The sequence below is a fragment of the Notothenia rossii genome, assembly GCF_949606895.1.
Source record: "Notothenia rossii genome assembly, chromosome: 2".
NCBI classification, from domain to species: domain Eukaryota; kingdom Metazoa; phylum Chordata; class Actinopteri; order Perciformes; family Nototheniidae; genus Notothenia; species Notothenia rossii.
The window spans coordinates 81,428,480-81,449,022 of NC_136904.1; the positions used below are offsets into that span (position 1 = coordinate 81,428,480).

Consider the following 20,543-nt stretch of genomic DNA (forward strand, 5'->3'; position numbering starts at 1 on the left):
TATCTGGAGGAATTATTTTGTGGTGATATTTGATAAACGGTAGAAAGACATTCTACCAGTGCTTCTTCACAATCGTCCATAAATCTTTTTCTATCGAACTCAAGCTTTACACTCAGAATATAACCATGAAAGACTAAGCACCAGATACTCAAGACGTTTTAAATAATACAAGGCAATAAACTGTAACACAGCCATAACCGTTTCAGCTTTTTTCCAATTTTGTATTTCTCACTTAATTGACATGGGCCTTTATCTCTTCAGGTGACTCCTCCTTTTCCATTTGTCTGCTAAGCCGCCGTGCCTGGGCGATGAAACTGTAATGTGGCTTAATGTTCCTCAGCCTCGCAGAGTGGTGGGACATGAAGGTCTGCATCTGGCCAAGCAGAGAGTGAATCTCTGAGCTCTTCATTTGGATATATCTCTCCAGAACGTCTTGCCCCAGCTTGTCATGGCTCTCTGGAGAAATGAGCTGCATTGAAAGAAAAATAACAAGTAGTCCCTTTTCAAAAATAAATCCCGGCACACATTGCAAAGCGTTAATTATAGCTGTTATCTGCTGCATACAGTTTGGTGTGCTAAAACACGTACAGTACATCACTGCATGCATTTCATATCACATACCTTTGACCCCACATTGAAGTGCACTCTGTTTTGCTTATGTGCGAAGGTGATGCTCACGCGTTCCTGTGAGTGTATGCGCACACTGATGTGTGGGGCCAGGGCAAAGGTCAGAGGCTTGAAGGGGAGGTTACGTACATGCGGGTCACCGTACAACCAATTCCAACGCCTCCTCAAAGCTCCTGTCTCACTGAAGCAGAGACCTCCACCAGGGGTCAAATTCAACCTTCAGACACACCACAGAGATTAGCAATAGACAAATCCTCCCCTGGAGCGTGTGGGCAGCAGGTTAATCAAAAAAGTGTCTTCGGTCAAAAAGTCATTTATAAAAGGTCTTAACCATGTCGTGTCTTACACAATAGATTCGTTTTTGATATTTGATTGGTATCTGTCTGTGTGAGTTAAAAGCTTTCTGGCAGACAGTTGGATGAGAACATTGAGGTGCTGTTCCTTTAAGACCTTATTTTAGTAAGACATTTGCCTTAATGATTATAATAGCAGTTATAATAGAGTAACAATTACCACATCATTCCGGTGCGATGATAGCATGTGGCGTGGCCTTTATTTGTGAAAATGCCTTTGATGCTGGGCGATACATCATTGTCCTCCAAGATGATGTAAGTGAAGTCCGCAGCTTCTGAGGAGGATATAATAATGGCTGCTTTCCCAGAAGGGTAACTTGTGTCTATTAAGGATCATTAACACCGTGCAAACCTTTCATCAAAGGGAACAAATGTGTAGCCTCTCATTAAGGATGTACTCCTTGATCTTACACTTCTTAAAAGGATACAAAACATTTCCAGTTCCATCTGGACATAGGGTGAGAAAGCCCTCCCCACTTTTGTAGAACTTCCTAATCAATTCCTTGAGCTGTGATGCAAAAGAATCAGTTATATTTCTGTTAAATACATTGAAGATAGAACAGGTATTGTTAAGGAGTATATATAGGTATTGTTAAAACATGCAGTGCGTTCTTACATACCTTTGGCTCACCGTCTGTTTGTTCTTTTACTGAGAACAAGTCAGTAGTTTTGTTGATATTTATCTGAGGCATTGAAGGCTCACTGTTGTTGTCTATCGGCAATACAGAGATACAGAAACAAAGAGGATATCCATTTATTGATATTTTTCATGGAGAAGCATGAAATACTGCACACTTATCTTTTTAATGTATACTTATTTGTGTAATTCAGGGCCCAAGGTTGCATACTTACCAAAGTCTGCAATTAAGTTGTCTGCTTTTCTCCGCTGTCGCAAAAGCTTCAACCTGTATACAAATGTATATTTTGTTATTTTGAGTAGGAATATGTGAAAAACAATGCCAACACCTGAAGGGTATGATAATTAAATTCATACGCCACCTGATTTCTCATGCTACTGGTATAACAATAAGAAATATGGCTTTTTTTATGGCATGCACTATGCCACAAACAAAATCAACATGCATGCAATGTATGTTTGTCCTTGGCAGCCAGCCACTCGATCCATAAAATATAATAAATGCAGAAGGCAACAGGGCATTCATGTTACTCACCTCTCCTTAGCCTGCTTTTTAGCGGCTTCCCTCTCCTCCTCACTCATGACAGGATCATGCGGCTTCACATCAATCTTCCTAGCTGACTCCTTCTGTGCCAATGTTTCTCTCTCTCCCATAATAAGCTCTCTCATTTGTTTAGCTTGTTTGCAACAAAAGAGCTGAATAATGGGACATTTACAACAAAACACATTATTTTTTATTTGCAATGCTTCTCACTTTTTTTAAACACAAATCAACATTCTTTTGTCAAGGTTAGCCGAACAGTCCTGATTTCTACTCTATTTCCATTTATTTTCAATTTCTTGTTGGAGGTAAAAAAAAAAGCAATACTCACCCTCTTAAAGTGTGTTTCATTTTCCAACATCTCACCGTGTATGAAGGGCTGACAGAGCTGCTGGCAATAGTCGCACTGTGCAAGAAGCCCATCCTGTTTAGACTCAACCTGTGGAACCTACGGTAAGGGGGAAAAAACAGACTCACAATCACCTCTCCACCTCTGATATTACAGCCTCAACTCGCTGCTATTACTGTGGAAAATGAAAAAGGCCATCACTGTCATTTCCAGGCACTATCGGCAATATAGAGATACAGGACAAAATCACCAATACCTCTCCAACATGAGGAGTTTGTTTTGGCTCTGGCTTGTGTGCTATGAGACGAGGCAGACCCACACTCGGTATATTGTGCTCAATCTCGGCCATCTTTTCATCTCCTGGCTCCTGATGTGAATACAAAAAAGCAATACTCTTACAGATTGTTGAATTCAAGTAAAAATACAACCAGCTTTATATCAATAAACCTTGTACATTTTCTTAACAAGCATCTCAATCTGTTTGTTGCACATGTTGTAATGGCTTTGTAGAGACAACATTTTTGATTTTGGTGGTGGTGGCAAAAATGCTAAAATCTTTTGGAAGTAAAAAAATGACATGGACATTTGTAAACGGTCAGAATGTTCTCATGTTTACAAATCACAAAGTGACTATTTATTTATAGTACACCGTAGGGTATTTTTGCAACTGTTGCATAGTACAATTTTTAAGTTTAATTTAAAAGTCACGATAAACCCTGTGTGGATATAAAAAAAGAAGTTCGCTTAATCAGCAGCTTACTTGGCTAAAGCAGATGTGGTGTGTTTTTGACTGCAGGAAGATTCTGGGATACTGGCGCATATGGGCATGGCTTATAGTGAGTAAAGAGTACTTACTTTAAAATGACTCTCAACCACAGTAGGTTGTGAGTAAGCATCACAACCTTACGGGAATGGCAAGCATTAATGCACGTATTGTAACACAGCCACAATGTTGTGTCACCAACAGCTGCAACCCTGGTCCAGCTAAAATGATTTTTGATGAGTGCTGTCACTAAGGAACTTTTTCTTGTGAAGACATTTTGCTGTTTTTGACTACAAACTCTTATTCAGCTCAAAGTGTTTGAGAGCTTTGAGTAATGCATTGAGACAGAGAGGCTGAGTGGACAAAGTCAGCAACACGGCCCCGACACAACCGTTGTGTGTGCGCTACACAATGTGTAAAACAGTCTGTCCTTTGCTTATATGTGTGTTTGTGAATGCAGTTTTGTATACACCTCTGTGTTGTCTGCTTGGGTGATGTTTTATTCTGCTTTTGATTCGATATGCATCGACTATTTATAATTGACGTTTTAATTGTTGTAGCCCATTGCTTGTTCCACCCGCCGAGGTGTTATTAGGTCTTTTTATTTATTGTAATTTTTGTTTAATTTTATTATTTGGTCCACACTGAGGAAGACAGTTGAATAATTAATACATATACTTTATTGTTAATGCAATGTATCACCATATTACCTCTTTATTAACCACCCCCTTTTAACCCTTTAACTTTTACTCCAACATTTGAACAGTCCTCTATTTTACTTACGTACATTTTGTTTCAAAACTGTTGTTTTATTTGAGTTTTACATTGTAGTACTCTTTCCATTCTTGAGGCAAAACCCTTATGTACAAAATAAACTCTCTAGAAATGATTACTCATTTACATTGACTAATTAATATACCAAATATTACCATGGAATATATTATAGTAATAAAACCAAAACTAAAGCACTTGTTATGCAGAATGGCCAGTTTCATTATAACATACAGTGTATTATATTATTGGATTTTCATTATTGATCCATAGATTTATAATCATCACTTGCCGCTGATGCAAGTTATGTGTTAATTAATTTGGGGGTCATTTTAACTAATTTAGCTACAGTAGTGTTTACTGCTTTTGATTTTCATTCATTTCTTGATTATATTTTCTATTAATCATTGTTTATCTGCAAGTACTGTAAAAGGTAACGAGACAGAAATACTGAATGAAGTACCTCAAAATTGTACTTAACTACAGTACTTAGTTAAATCTAATACTACTACTGATTTTGAACGGCTTAGCGCTGTATGAAGAAGATTGACCTAACTTGACACTGCTTAGTTGAAACACATGTTTTGCTTTGAGCAGGTTACCTCTGAAGAATCGGCGACAGCCTCCATGTTCACCACCTCTGCCTGCAACAACGGGGGATTTTCAGTTTCCTTTTGAACTGCACAAAAAAGAAATAATTAGGAGTTTGACAGATGTCTAAGTCATGAGAGACAAGATGGGGCAGGAACAGGTGACCCCTTCCCACCCAAACTGATGACATGGTTTACCTTGACAGCTGAAGAAGAGGCTCTGCTCCACCCACTCCCAATCTGTCTGGGTCTGAGCGCCCACCAACGTGATGAATCTTCCATCCAGTGAGAGAACCTCCATGAACTCTGGTGAGCCTGGACTGCAAAGATGAACAAAGACAGAGTTACAGCAATGCTCTACTAGAATGGCTCTACTCATCTTAAAGCTACAGTAATTGATGTTTGTCCTCTTGGGGACATAGGAAGTCCTCAGCAGGAAACAAAAAGACACATCTGTCATTATATCATCATGAAGTAATTTAAGTCAAGTCCTAACTCTGTTTCGCTCCTCAAAAACTAGTATTGAGTATTTATGTATACAGTCTACTGTATGGTGTTTACTGCATTCACCAGTCAACCATTCAAGGGATTGTTAGCAGAAAAAAGCTAATTTGTGAAAACAGCTGCCTTCTGAGCTTCAATGCTAACTAGATAAGAGACTACAGTTGAGGAAGATACATTTAGTGAAGCTTTAAGGCCTCATTGTAGCCCTGATATAAAATGCTGGCTTCAGTACCACTGAAGGGAAATGATCGTTTGTCGGTTTTGGTTTCCGTTGTCCTTGAGCCAATGTCATACCCTAACTTCATGCTCATGTTTTGGGACTAGGCCTTTACCTTTTCCATCAGAGTGGGCGATAGCCAACCGTTATAATACAAAACATCCCGGTTTTCAAAAGAAATAGCATTCACTTTGACTATTCCCCTGCAGTAATGGTGGTTTAGTGAGCACTACATATATATCATAGAGCAGTGACAGTGCTCAGTTTCTTTGACCCCGTTTACTAGCTTCACCAACAATAATATGACAATAAAAAAAACATCATAAACAAAAAGTCAAGCATCACAAAGTGTAACAGATCAATTTCACAGCATATCATATTAAAACAAAAAACAACTGCAGTTGATTGATTAAATTTTTACAATGCAGTTCAAATGTATAGTCAGAAAAAATACACTGTGAATTCTTAAGGGAATGTTATATGAATGCTACTGTCATATTTATTGGACTTTCCGTCATGCTACAGTAAATTAGCAATGCTCCTTACGGATTCTCTTTTATAGGCGATGTACTGAAGCGGCTTGGGTCTCTCCAAAGGCCTATGGAAAAAAGAAGTTACAATAATAAAAATAAATAGACAGCCTGAATGTTAACAGTCATCAGACTCTTTCACATCCAACTCACTTTTCTTCAGTTGTTCTTGTGGAAATGTGCCGGCACATAGTTTCCCAAGGTCATTTGCCACTAGCGGAGCGCACATTTGAGCGTTCAAAAGAGAGCTGGAGTAGTTGTCGGTTATGATATTGACAATGGGATCTCTCTGGTTGTCGCATGTCTCTTGCTCCTCCAGGCTCTTCAGGTTGTCATAAAGCTGTCGAGGGGAGAAGTCACCTTCTTTCGGACTCTCAGGAGATGCAGAGGCACAATCCCTTTGGTAGGTTGGAGACTGACTCATCTCTTATACAACGTGATATGTCGACTCAAGCAACATCTCTAGGACTCTCTGAATATTGCACAGTTCCATTTGTATCACTTCTGTTATTGTTCAAGTGCAGTTGCCCGGCAGTAGTTTTGCATCAAACCCAAGTACATCCAAAATGTCATAAAGTCACAGAGACAAGCGTTCCTGTTCTCATTACATTACTTATAATGACTTTCAAGTGCAGTGATAGAGACTCTGTGGCTTCAAGCTCTTTACTAAAATAGACATATTGCTACACTTAGATTTTGTGTGGAAGATTTATGTCAAACAAGATAACGGCCAACTTTTGAGTGTAGAGTCTGAGACAACACTGTAACATAATATCCCTACCGAAGCCAATAAAATGATCTCACTCTGTGATAACAGACAATACACTTCAACGCTATCCTTTCATTGAGGATGATGCATCAGGGGAAGTAATTACAGTCGCTACTGACAGATCGATGACTAAGGCTGACAACAATACCTTAGTCTATAAAATCCTGATTTCCCTCTGCTGGGTCCTATCATTTATAGCAGGCGATGCAACGAAGCAGAAGTATAGACGTCTTTTGTATTGAACAGTCAGCCTATTTTGTAGGTATTACACAGACTCATTTCATACAGAGTCTGTATGTGTACATCTAAAGGTAAGCTGGCAGAATTCAGTTTATCATATTGTCTCAGTGCTGTTATTTACTGTTGCCTTTTGATCTGTGAATTCAATTAATAACTTGCCTCACCTTTAAATGCTTTGATGCAAATCTCAAGGCTGTGCTAATTATTTTCATTTTCAATTTCACTCCAGTGCTGGAAAAACCATTTCAGGGCCTTTTGAGAAAATCATCAACAATGTGGACTATTGCTCTCGTTCTTTGTTTGGGGAATATTCTCATCGGAGCAGAGACCAGTGATCAGCATTCAGAACCGTTCCCTGTAATTGAACTCTCTGAAACGACATCCCCTGGTCTTTTAATATTGGAAAAACAGAAATCCAACAGCTCAATTCATCCCCCTCGGGTAGACAGACCAAAAGCACCGCACCCTCCTATGTGCTTGCAGTCAGCTGGAATCAGAGACGCCTTCAAATACATCCATACTTTGGTTTCTCTTGTGGTATTTGTCGTTGGAATAGTGGGAAATTCAGCCTTGTTGAAAATCATATATGTAAACAAAAGCATGAGAAGCGGACCAAACATTCTCATTGCCAGTCTTGCTTTGGGGGATCTAATCCACATAGTGATAGACATTCCCATCAACGCATACAGGGTGAGTTAATCACATAGCGCTGTGTTACATGTACAATGAGAAAAACAATGTTGCACCTTGTCCTGTTCTCGGCTCTTTTTTTTAATCCATTTTCAAACTTCAATCTCACCTTGAATTGATTTTGGGTGTTTTCTCATTGAAAATGTTCTTTGCTTTTTTTCTTCAGATCATGGCAGAAGATTGGCCATTTGGCTTAGTGCTGTGCAAACTCGTCCCCTTCATACAGAAGAGCACTGTTGGAATCACTGTGCTGAGCTTATGTGCTCTGAGTGTCGACAGGTACGGAGATAAGCAGCTCTCTCCTGGGCCCTACAAGGAAATAGTGCTCGCTGGCTACTTACTGTATTTCATCAAGCAGATTTGTTTAGCATGAGTCCTTGAAATATTCTTGAAAAATGTATTATAGTTACAGAGAAAGAAGTCCCCCAAGCCATTACATTTTCCCATTGATTTTGCAGATACCGAGCTGTAGTATCCTGGAATCGAATCAAAGGCATCGGGGTTCCAGTGTGGACGGCAATCGAAATAACTCTGATTTGGGTTATTTCTATCCTGCTGGCTGTGCCTGAAGTTGTCGGCTTTGATTTGATAACAATGAACTATAAAGACAAGCATCTGAGAATATGTCTGCTTCATCCCATGCAAACCACACCGTTCATGCAGGTAATATAATCGTCTCGAGACTATGCAACAGGACAACACAAACAGATCAACACGTGTTTGTCTTGTCTTTTCACATCCAACTTACAGCAATACTCATAAGTGTTGACAGGAAATGACAGGAATAATAGCTCTAATATGATTTTCTCATAACTTCATGTAATAGATGCCCACACATTCTCGTAGAATCCCTTGTTAACGTGTGTGTCTCAGATATTGTTTTATGCATGCTGTAACATAGCAACCATCGGACATCATGTCATCTGCAGCAGTGTCTGACTTTGGGCTTATGTCGTGTTAAATCAACAGTTTTATAAATCAGTGAAGGACTGGTGGCTCTTTGGTTTCTACTTCTGCATGCCCCTGATTTGGACGGCCGTCTTCTATGCACTCATGACCAGGAAAATGCTGAAACATTCGGAGAATACATTAAGCGACCACACCAAGCAGGTTATTACTTTTAAGTACATTTGGCCATTTCTGGGGCATTTTTCTCATATTTTTTTAAATAAACAGAAGTCTAATATTGATTATATCTTTCCTTTTGAAGAGAAGAGAGGTTGCAAAGACAGTCTTCTGCTTGGTGATCGTGTTTGCACTCTGTTGGTTGCCTCTGTACCTAAGCAGAATCTTGAAATCAACCATGTATGATCAGAAAGATCCTAAAAGGTGTCAGCTACTGAGGTGAGCAGGACAGATTTAACAATGTTTTTCTCATTGTTCGTCACATAGTCCTCTCTCATTTGACTAATTGATATTTTATTTATTCTTCTTTCTCAGCGTCTTTCTTACCCTGGACTACTTTGGCATTAATATGGCATCACTCAACTCGTGCATCAACCCTATTGCATTGTACATCGTCAGCAATAGGTTTAAAAGATGTTTCAAAGTAAGTTAGATTTTTTTACTTGTTCCTATGTATGGCACAATTCACTTTCACACAAGTCTAGTGAGGCTGAAGGCATTGTGATTTACATCGGGTGAGCTATCATATGTGTCATCAAGGCCATATGGAGTCATGTCTGTAAAACGGCCAGTGTGGAGAAAGCAATGACCCGAGGGAGTAATAAGTGAAAATGGTCTGGAAAAACATTGTCAGAAAAAAGCAGACACTTGGCAATCTATCAGGCAGTTTGTCACTGAATCAGAGTGATGTGTTATGAGGGAGAAGAAAACATAGCTTCAAGGCAATTTCCAAAAGAAAATGTCTTTAAAAGCCTTTATTGTATTTCGAGCTCAGAAGGACATGTCTAAAACATACTTTGATTTGTTTTGGCTTGTGCACACCACAGTGCGTGAAGAACTACTCTCCCCATCTAGTAATGGTATTTTCCCATTTATTTATTTGTTATTGTGTGTTTTCCGCTACAATTTATCCTTTTTCCTCTAATTAAAAGACAATCCAACTGGAGATTGTTCTCAACAATTGTCTCAACAAAGACATTAAACAGAATTGATTTCTATTATACCCTCTCTGAAGTCTGCAGCAACAAGGCTTTTAAAGAAGAGTCATTATTCAAAGACAAGCAACAAAAATTGCACTCTGATTATACTGTGAAGGCTCCACACACAGATACACTTCATTATAGGCCATTTTCTAAATGTGAAGTTGATGTTTGTTGTTCTCTGGCCAAACGTCTTCGTGTTTGTGGTCCCTCAGGCATGTCTGTGCGGTTGCTGTCGTCTTGGAGCTGTCACTCATGACGATGTGCAGTCTGTTTTGAAGTCCAGAATGCAGGATCAAGCCTCGGAGCAGAGCAGCAACATCAAAGCTCACAAGCAGACGTCCACGCCCCTACCTGAGCAGGAGAACACCTTACCGTGTTAACCGAACTCTAAGAAAATGTATTGTGAGTTCTTCTTTTTTTTCTTTATTACATGCATATTTGGCAATCAAAGTTACCAACACACCTCTAATGGTTGCTAAGCAAACTTGACATGGCAACCTAATAAAATAAATCACCATTTGAATAACAGGCAGCATTGTCTGTTGTAGTGCTGTCGTCAGTTGAACATCTGCTTTAGTATGAGCAACCTGGAGTCAGACTGTTCAGACTATGTGCCCCCGGGACTTGACTCGCTCCCAACCATTACATCATATATTACCTACAGTACTACCTATCCTGTATCATGCATCACAGCTCCTCAAATCACTGTTTTGGGCACGATGTTAACCTGGCACCCATCAACAGAAATCTTGTCACGGCTTACCGCCTGCATACAGTATTTCTTTTAAATCTGTTTCTGGATTCTGGTAAGACACTCTGCCGTACGAAATCAAGCAAATGGGAATTTAGGATTATTACGGTGGGTTTCATGTGGAACGGTGTATTATTAGCACATAAATGCCTGTTTTGATCTGTTAAGTTTTCCCGTACACAAAGAGTTTATAGCGTTCCTTTGGTTCTTGAACCTTGAGAAACATATTAAATTGGTGCCAAAAGTAGATTCTGTCTCCAACACTGAATGACTGATTGATGGTGGCCTATTTTTAATGCATTGTTAAATGTGTAATGCATGGAGACACTTTATAAAAGACCTGAGAGTGGGGAAGAAGGAAAACGAAGATGACAGAATGAGGTCAGGAGGAGAGCGGGAGGGGTGGGGGGGTGAGATGAGCACCTGATAGGTCTCCCTGTCATAGGACAAGGCAAGCACAAATAGAGCGCTGTTCTTCACGCTAACGCTGTTTCAGTCTGCAAAACTGTCTTCATGCTGTGCACTGGAATGCCTATTAAAAGTTTATCTTGTCTAAGTAAAGAGAATACTCTCAGCTGTTTGAAGATTCAGTTGTTTGTTTGAATAAAAGCTTGTGATGTGTGTAAGGCTTATAAATATGAGACGTGTAAAACTGAAATGACCTAGTGGTGTTTTCTCTAACTAACTTTCCAGTAAAGTAATCTTTATTGCTCAAATTAAACTTTTATATCATAGTAATACACATTAATTGTAAGCACATGTATTATAGACATGTCTGAATGAAAAATACCTTATTTAAACCTTAGATAAATAAAGCCATACACTTTTTGATGAATGGTTCTCATAATACCATCCACGTAAAAATGCCAGCTTTGTTTTATATCATGACTTTTTCATAAGAGTGCAATTGTAAAATGTGTTTGTTGCTGTAATAGCTCTTGGCATATTGAATAGAGAGGACAAGGAAATGCTGGTTGCACATCACATCTCATCAAAGCAGCAGTCTGACATCTTAATGTACCTAATCGGCTCTCCTTGCTTTCCTTCACACACAAACACTAGATCAATTAAACAACAGTTTTTTTCAATAATCAATGCGATCATTTAAAATCTCAGTGCATCGCTTACAAGCTTTGCCTTCAGAATTGTAAATGTATCCATAAAATCAAGCTGTTGTAAAGTTAATACAAATGTGAGCCATCTGACTCTAAATGTGTTTGTGATTAGAGGAGCCAAAAATATGTTTTAAGAGAACAGAGAGAGTAACATGCGTGCTTTCCAGCCCACACAGTCACATTTCCTGCTGCGCTACACACATATGAACCTCTCTCTGTTCTGACATGAGAGACAGTGTCTCTGTGTCTCTCAGGCTTTGACTGTTGGATACAACTCTGTTGGACAGGATATGGGAGTTCGAATACGCTCACTTGTGCTGGAGCCAAATTGTACTGTTTTTGATCCCTCACAACATGGTCCATGTATTTGTTGTGTCTTATTTGTGCACTTTTTGAAATCTGTCCTGCTTTTTTTTAATAGGTCTTCTTATTTTGTCATTTTTAAACTCATTTAATTTAATATCAACTGTGTATGTTAATTTAGATGGCTTTCATTATTATTATTTGTACAGTTATATGACTAAATGGAAATCCAAAGTTTACGTTCTTTTAAAAAACGTTTTTGTTGTTGTATAAGTTTGCACTATTTTTCAGTTTTATTGTGTTTCACTGTTGATGGCTTGTGACCTAAGATTTTCATCGTCATAACTACACTGTAGCTATGTATGTATGACTAATAAAAGCCTTGAACCTTGAACTGCAGTGGCACGCTTCTGTCAGATACTAATTTGAGTCAAATTCAGTCACATCCTCTCCTTAGTTGATGTAAATGCCAGCAGATAACTCATTTTAATGGTGTGGTGCTATCATGTCCGCAGCAGTACATTTCACAACTGGCGAATGACACTGACACAATCATGCACATCCACAGAAGGTTGACGTCAGTGTCAACATGGGCGAGAAAGCAGGTGTCTTAGACCTTCGTTAGTAATCTCTGTACACACAAGGCTTGGATAGGGGTCCCCACGGAGCTGCCCAGACTCCCCAGACTGTGGATTTAATTAAACAGTGTGAAATTAATTAATCAGTGGGGTGGCAGGTATAAGGACTTCTCACTGCCACTGCTCACACAGCCAAGACAAGCATTTCATGTGTGGTGACAGTTATTAATTTGCTGTATGTGTTATTATATTGTTTCTAGAGATGCTGAAATTCAGGGAGATTAAAAAGCTTGGCATGGGAAAAAAGTCATGCAAATTATCAAAATAACAGCTCCCGAAAATCAAAGTGTAAACCTGTGTTTGATCTGTTCTATCAATTAATTAAAATGTTCAGTTCTGTATAATAATGTGGTTCAAATTAGATGGAAATGAGATAAAATATTCATTTAGTTATCTGGGGAATCTGCCTGGAGGGCTTTTTAGTCTTCAGTCTGGCTCAAAATGCTGTCCATATGGCAATTATGTACAGTAGTGTTGCAGGAGGATTGGTCTGATGCCTACTGGCAGAGAGGAGCCTGCTTGTGACAAACTGCTGCTAGGATCTGATGTGAGTTGAGGGAGATAATGAGGCTGTTGTAAGCCTTAAGTATAGCGCATGCCCCCGGTGTGGCATATCTACGGGCTCAGGCTCCTTCATTGTTGCACGTGCAGCTGAGGATTAAAACACATTGACTTTTTTTTCTCCTAAACTTTGTTAGTACTTTCCGCAACTCTTTGGACAACTTCTGCTTTCATGTGGCAAGCCTCCTGACATTGCTTTGAGAAGGATCTGTTTTTCTTCCCCTTTTTTCTTTTTACAGTTTGTAGATGTGAGTTCTTGATTTGATTCTGCTTTGAGCTATGCATAGCTCTTTTTAAACACCCCAACAGACGACGTGTACATTCTTGGGTACAACCTGCGGTGACTGAAGTTTTGACAAATTCCATATTTTGATAAAGAATCTTTTTATATTGTACCCATGAGGTATGCCTTGGCTCTTCAACATGAACATTAATTGTCAGGCTAAAAAGAATTAAGATACAGTGGTGGAAATAATTGTTGTTGATATACTTTACCGTGTCTTCTGAGAGAATACCATGCCTGCTGTGTTGTAAAGATAACTTTCCACTGCTTGTGAGGAACTCTTGACATCCGATGCAGGTTGGATGCCTCCACCACACTAACTGTCACACATACAGAGCGTTACTAAGGAAACAATGGTGCAAATTCCAGGACTGTGTCCAATTTAGACCTACACCACACCACAGGTTTTCTATTTGTGTGTAACAAGGACACCATGCAACCAAGTGCAATACACAGGGAAAAAAAATCCCTGCAGTGTGTGCAGAGTAATTGAGTCACCCGGGGAGAATTTCTATAATGTTTCATGACGGAGAGTGTTATTCACTTTATACCGGACCTCCCTGAATAACAACATATAGACCATATTTACAGATAATAAACAAGACACGCTCCCTATTAATACCAGCAGGCATTTAATTAATGCTCATTATGGGCTTGCATACTAAAGAGGAGGGTGAGCGTGTGAGGGAGAGAGAGAGAGACAGAGAGAGAGAGAGTCAATCGGATACTCAAGCCAATGGCAAGGAAACTTCAGAGAAAACTGCAAATGGCAAACTACTGGGCAGAGCTGCAAGTGGTCACTCAACCATGGGATTAAAACGCATTTAAGCCTTGTACTCGCCAAACCCCCCACCCCTCATTCAGCCATGTTATTTCTAGCCATTCAGGAGAAATGAAAGACAAATGCTTGGTGCCTGGGTTGTTATTGCCGTTGCGAAACTGCAGGTTACAGGTTCTTCACGATGTCAGCATCTATAAACATGTTGCAGTGCTTTCTTGCAGAAAAACATAATGAGCTAGCTAGTCTAAAAGGGTTTCTGTGTTCTGGTGAAGGTGCAAAATGGACTGTCACTACTGCTTATTTCATTTATGTCGGGATGTAATGGAAAACATGCAATCAAATGTAGGACACGTTTACTAGAGTGCTTCACTTCACACTCCTATTCACACTTCTAAAGCCTCTTGGGCAACAACAGGCAAATGTATGAAAGGCTATCGACGTATTTATATGCAGCTCTATTGAGTGCATGGGCTTGATTAGCACAAATCCATGCCACAAGATAAATCACCAGCTAAGATATCCCAAATGTATTGTGCTGAGTGTTGTTGCCAACAGGATGTTGGTGGGAAAGCTTTTGATTCAGTGGTCACCAGAGTACCACAGACCCCTGCCTGACTGTGCTTGTTTTGATGGGCACTGATGAAAGCGCAGGTGGATGCGAGAAAGCTCCCCTCCCTCGGCTGCTGCGGACTCTTCTGTGGTTTCCTATTAGCACAGGAGTGCAGGTTTGCAGTCTGGCTGCTGGGCACAGTGGGTCAGTGCTCACAAAGCTCTGTTTGTTCCCTGGCCTGCAGGGCTCCCAGGGTAAGCTTGGCTCCAGAGGGAAGACAAACAAAAAGGCACCACTGTCTCAAACACTGAAGCTGCTCTCCAACACATTCGTCTTTTCTTCTCAATGGGGCTACATTTATCTTCTAAGGAGAGGAATGGTAAAAGGAAACATGTTTTTTTTTAACAGGGCCTCAGGATAACAAAACTGCTGTTGTTTTCAGCTATGTGTTTTTTCTTAGTTTAAATGCCATTTTGAGTTGTTGCTTATGGTGATATGTTTTTTTGCTTTTTGCTTTGTGCTTTTCATCTCCTTTTCTCTGGCTTAGACTCAGAGCTCTTTGTCTTGTGCTGCTGTATCAACATATTCTGAGTGAAACCCAAGGAAACCGCCGGCAGCAACAGGCACATCACACATCATATTTGCATGTCAGCTGCAGTTACTAACTTTAGAGATGTTATATATATATATATATATATATATATATATATATATATATATATATATATAGCTACTGAACCCCAGCTAGCACAGCCTAGATATGAAAGGTTTCATTTGATTAATCAACTATTTCGATGCATCTCTTACCTCCATACTCACTGTCTGTCTGTGATTTCTGAAGATGAAATAATGTGCAGGGTGCTCTTCCAGCTGCTGTCAGGTCAGACATTCACTGTTGTGCTGCAATCTGCAGTCCAAGTATAACTCCATTATTGAGGGGACTTTAAAATGGGAGCTGTGTGACACACAGCGGGATGATTTAGTTTAACGACCATGGCAGTGACAGTGCTGTGATGGAAATTGGACTCCCCCTGCAAATTTACATCACTTGAGGGTACTTGGGGCTCTTTTAGCGGCTGCACTCCAGAGCACGAACCATCAGGAGGTCCTGGATATGTCATGCTTGTCACCTTCCTTTAAGTGCATCGGCAGACGTGGGAGAGGGATTAATATTATATAGCCTACGGAAGCACAGAGGCCGTCTTATCAGCACTGCAGATGTGATAAGCACCTCTACCCCCATGAAAACCAGGAAAGATCTCCAAGCAAAGAGACAAGCATCTCTTTGTGTTGTTTCCTCACACTGCTTCAGAGTTTCAATGCGGCTTTAGTGGCAGATATGGTGTAATTTCACATCTGTTGTAATTTGATGTGCCTGGATCACCCTCTGTGAAATCGTCTTGATCGCAACATGGCTCCTTTCAATTATTTAGAAAGTTGGCATATGGCTTAAGAGATCTAATCGGACTTCTTTTGATTTTGAGGTATTCAGAATAGTCACACCACAATCCCCAATAACAGCTTTGCAAAAAAGCCCTGTCTCTGTGATCCCGTTATTTTGTAGCTTATCCAGACTACTCTGTTTTTTTGGGAGAGGAAAAATACATGGATTTATTTATTTAATAAAAATGTCACTTTTAAAGAAATATCTTCCATCATTGCCGTGACACTCATCTCACATTAGTTCACATCAATGCAGATGTCAGTGTGCACAAATTGCATTGCCCTCAAACGGATTCTGAGCTGTGAATGGAAGTTATGGCAACCATTGCTGTCACTTCAGTTTTATCAAAAAAGCACCCAGTGGAACCATGGAAACAAGATGTGACACCAAAAAATATCTACATCAAAGCCAGCATATACTGTAATTATAATTTATTGAAGCCTGCTCGGTCAAAAAGGTAATTGATCTGCTCTGGATTCAGTCCCACACCTTCCATTAAACATACAGCTCACTAAGCTTTAGTATTACATGATGCAAAAATGAATGTGCTCACAAATAGGAATATGGCATTCATGTTTTCCACTTGTATTGTACAGAATGAAGCAGCATACATAGAGAAAGCGCCTGTTTATATGTCAAATATTTTGTCTGGATAAAAACTTGTCAAATTATGTTTATTGTACTATAGATTTTCTTACATCATGATCATCATTTCATGCTAACAGCCACAGCTTTCTGGCAGCATTTACAGTCAAACTGAAAATAAATATCTGCATGCATAACTACACAAAAGAAAAGTTTAGAGACCTTGCCAGTCTTTCCCAAGAAAAAATAAGATATGTTTTATCATGAGTGTTGTGTGATCAATCAATCAATCAATCAATCAATGTGTTACACAATCCCTAAAATGCGTGCCACCCACCAGCGACAGGGCATAATGACTCGGCAGGCAACCTGGCATCCTCTGTAGTTGTAAGGCCAGGGCCAGTAGCCATTCAGAGGCTCACATATTCTCTGACAGTGAGTGTAGCTGCGCTGGCATTCTGAGCAGCAGATCCCTTGGTGGTCTAACATGGTGTCAAAGGTCATGGCGCCTTCCTCTTGGACCCCTTCGTTGCGCTGTAGTTTTAAAGCAATGTTGTTTTTTAAGAGCAACCTTTTCCTTACATTTTTCACACATACTCATTTGCAATTCAAATCTTGTTCAGAAACTTTCATCCTCTAAAACATGTGACCACATTTCTCTAAGGAAACATGCATTTTTAAAAACCAATGGGAATTATCACTTCAGTTCATAAGTTCATCAACTTAAAATTACAGCTATTACCCCAGTGACCTGCAATCATAGCCACTAATACGACACCTACTCAACAGCTGTAGCACTTTATTAGCTGGCAGAGGTTAGCACATTTCCACACAAGTACTTCTATTTCTTTGAAGATTAATTTTTTAACAAGACTTGCATTTTAAGCATTATGAAGTCATCTGAAAAAAGTGTTAACAAAACAGAGAAACTTTTCCAACGTTACTTTAAGGGTTGCTTAAGGGCTTGTGCGTCTCTTGATAGTTAATAAAAAATTCACAAGCTCTGGAGCTTTGTTTATTATAAACAGTGTTGTTGATGGAGTTGGTACTCACATGGTAGGGGTTTTCGGGATTGTATGCTGACCCCCCAGCAGACTGCGACCCCTCCTCTTCCTCCACCACTCTGGAGGTGTCGTCTACTGTGTGACTCACCGGGTTCCTCTCCTCAGCATCTGCCTCCAACTCCTCCGTGTTAAACTGTCGTTTGGATCGCTGTGTGTCTCTCTTCCTCCTCTCCCCATCTGTTACAGCAGCCACGAGAGGCAAGAGTATTGGGTCAACATCCACAAGACGCCATGCATGTCCTCAGAGCTCAATCCTACATTGCCGGAGCTGTCTCAGATGCCCTGAATAATTAAATTAGCAGCAGTGATTTCAAGCAGTCGTGCATATTTTAAGATCATTCTTTTTTAATACAGGACCGGAGCCTTTTTTGGTGTACTCTAAATGTGGAGTATGTTCAAGATGTTCCAGTGTTTCACCGACTTCTTAGTTCAAGGCTCTACATTTACAAGTGTGTCAGCAGAGAAGCAGGGCGATCACAACCAAGCTTTAAATAAACTACAGTATGAAAGAATGTACACGCATTTAAATGGAATACACCATAACCTGTGTTTGCAGGTGAGTTTTATAGACTCTTTGGAATAGAGTAAATCAATACATAATATGAAAAAGTGAGCAACCTTTAGGATAGGTAGATTGGAGCCAGTAAATGGGGAGTTCCCCGCAAAGATTCAGAATTGTATTGCTCAGGAAGCTGGTGTCCTTCAGCGGCTGCTCAGCGGAAACCCATATGAGATACTCCTCATCAAACCTCACTGGGATGACTTCATCTGTCTGGCAAGAAGAAAAAAACATTGTCCTTGAATATGATAGAGGTATGAGCAGAGGATACGCTTTATTTTAACGCTGTCTTAATGTTGTGTATTAAGTGGTGTGCATATACCAGGTCAAACATCAGCGACTCTTTGTTGTGAGCTCCCATGTGTGGAAGGCTGGCTTTGATTTGAGATTTTATATAGCACTTGTCTCCTCCAAAGAAGCGGATTCCGGTTATTCCCTGCACAAAATCACAGAGATGCCATGTTTACACACAGCTTTGCTACTTTGCAAAGCACACATAAACTCCCAGCTGAACTACCTCAGGAGGAGAGAACAAGGACAAACTCACTCACTATTTCAAAGTCATGAATTTCCACAACTTCCCCAGCTCCACTTCCAGTTTTAAATCTCTCCAGGTTGTTGTCTGAATCAATTTCCACGGAGCCTTGCCTCGCCTTCCCATTGATGTTCATACTGTAACGAACATTATAAACCTGGCAGGATTCAAGGAGAAACGTTAAAATGACTGATTCTAAAGTTATGTAAATCACAGTGTAGCACACAATTGAAATGAGATACAGAAAAAACCAGCTTAATAGTGCTCATGAAATCCCCACGCACAGTAATTTTGTTGCTCCTCTTACAGAAATCCTGTGTTTATTTTAAGCATGGTGAAAATTGAGCAAAGCTCCACAGGATATGCTGTTTCAAACCTTAATGGGAAGATTGCCCTACAGGTGCTCCCAATACGACATTTAAACAATACATGATTTTTATATAAAATGGAGTACAAAAATTGAAACAATTTATGTGGTTTGTATTTCATTTGTAAAATAATGAAACAGTCTTAATTGATATTGATACGTTTTCTCTGGTATTAACATACATATCTTTGCTATAATGCCTATAAAAATGTTTTTTCATGATCTTTTCAAGCTAAAAACATCCTAAAGCATTCTTGCAGTCACTAGAAATATGCTATTGAAGCAGCGCTGTAATACAACATAATCCCCAGTCAGGACTTACATTCTTATCACTGACTTTCCACAGGTAGAGAGCAGCCATGGATGCACACAGCATCAACACGGCACCAACAATAAGAGCAGCAGCCCCAAATCTCAGGAGGCGACTGACGGAGGCAGAGGTTGGCGCACTTTGCTCCTTTGGTTCAGAAGATTCAAAGTTAGAGACTGGACAATCACATTACATAACAATCCCAAAAACGTTTCCCATTCCAGAGTTTTATTTACATGTCACAGATGCCAATTATATTTATCATCAAAAAGGTTTTAAGCCCTTCTTACCGGAGGCATGTGCTCAAAACAGCCAGATCCATGAGTGGTATATTGGATTTTTTCCATAGTCCCTCTTCTGATGTCCTCTTTAATTCCTCCACTAATACTGAGGCTTCTCTTCGGAGAATCAGGTTATCCACCAGGAGGTTTTTTGACATTTGAGTGTGAATGACGCACAGTTGATATAAATTCTTTGAGCTAAATTCTTCATCTAAATGTTACCTGTGAGTCCCCTAAAGCAATGTGGCCATCCTGTGGTACCAAACCTAAATTAGACTTTTAAAGATGTCTGAACTCAGGTTGCTTTGTGTCATATGTTGCAGTCAGTATTGTTATTGGTGGAAGAAAGGTTGTAACTAATTATCAGCCATTGTTGGGAATAAAACATTAACAGCTATATTCAAGTCATTTGTACTTTGTTCCTTTCATTTAATTATCCATGTATATGAATGCTGCTGATTTACTGACATTTTTTCTCTGGCAATTGTTGAGAAATGGAACAGATTGATTTCCCTGTGGTAATACTTATATGCAGAAGCGTGTCTTCTTAGGTCTTTATATTGCTACACAATTGTAGAAGACAGCCCTGACTTGCAAAGCCAAACACACAGACACGACCCTTGCTTCATTATTAATTTTGTGATTTGACAGTGGGAGGAAGGTAGTTTTGTGGTCAAGGTTATTCGGTCCTTATCATTACTTAAAAAGAAGAAACATAGTAAAAGAA

General features: G+C 39.7%; 2 protein-coding genes across 2 annotated transcripts; one reads left to right on the plus strand and one right to left on the minus strand.

Moving 5' to 3' along the window:
- Positions 1-6,879: 6,879 nt before the first annotated feature.
- On the plus strand, positions 6,880-10,720 carry ednrbb (endothelin receptor type Bb). The gene is made up of 8 exons (XM_079667421.1): positions 6,880-6,962; positions 7,121-7,581; positions 7,748-7,860; positions 8,040-8,244; positions 8,551-8,691; positions 8,792-8,925; positions 9,022-9,130; positions 9,902-10,720. Exons 1-8 carry the CDS (start codon positions 6,947-6,949, stop codon positions 10,067-10,069), a joined length of 1,347 nt encoding a protein of 448 aa, XP_079523547.1. The 5' UTR covers positions 6,880-6,946; the 3' UTR covers positions 10,070-10,720.
- Positions 10,721-16,563: 5,843 nt separating this feature from the next.
- On the minus strand, positions 16,564-20,439 carry cnmd (chondromodulin). The gene is made up of 7 exons (XM_079666745.1): positions 19,826-20,439; positions 19,548-19,682; positions 18,875-19,015; positions 18,646-18,759; positions 18,383-18,536; positions 17,754-17,941; positions 16,564-17,234 (listed from the first exon to the last, which is right to left on the minus strand). The coding sequence occupies exons 1-7, from the start codon at positions 19,880-19,882 to the stop codon at positions 17,007-17,009; spliced, it is 1,017 nt and encodes a 338-aa protein (XP_079522871.1). The 5' UTR covers positions 19,883-20,439; the 3' UTR covers positions 16,564-17,006.
- Positions 20,440-20,543: the final 104 nt, after the last annotated feature.

Excerpts from the sequence above, each read along its gene's own strand:
- ednrbb (XM_079667421.1), top strand. Across the intron at positions 8,245-8,550 it reads AAACCACACCGTTCATGCAG|TTTTATAAATCAGTGAAGGA; the intron begins GTAATATAATCG and ends TTAAATCAACAG. Across the intron at positions 9,131-9,901 it reads GGTTTAAAAGATGTTTCAAA|GCATGTCTGTGCGGTTGCTG; the intron begins GTAAGTTAGATT and ends GTGGTCCCTCAG.
- cnmd (XM_079666745.1), bottom strand. The coding sequence starts at position 19,882 with ATGGAAAAAATCCAATATACCACTCATGGATCTGGCTGTTTTGAGCAC. Across the intron at positions 19,683-19,825 it reads GTTTTGAGCACATGCCTCCG|GAGCAAAGTGCGCCAACCTC; the intron begins GTAAGAAGGGCT and ends TCTGAACCAAAG. Across the intron at positions 18,760-18,874 it reads AAATTCATGACTTTGAAATA|GGAATAACCGGAATCCGCTT; the intron begins GTGAGTGAGTTT and ends GATTTTGTGCAG.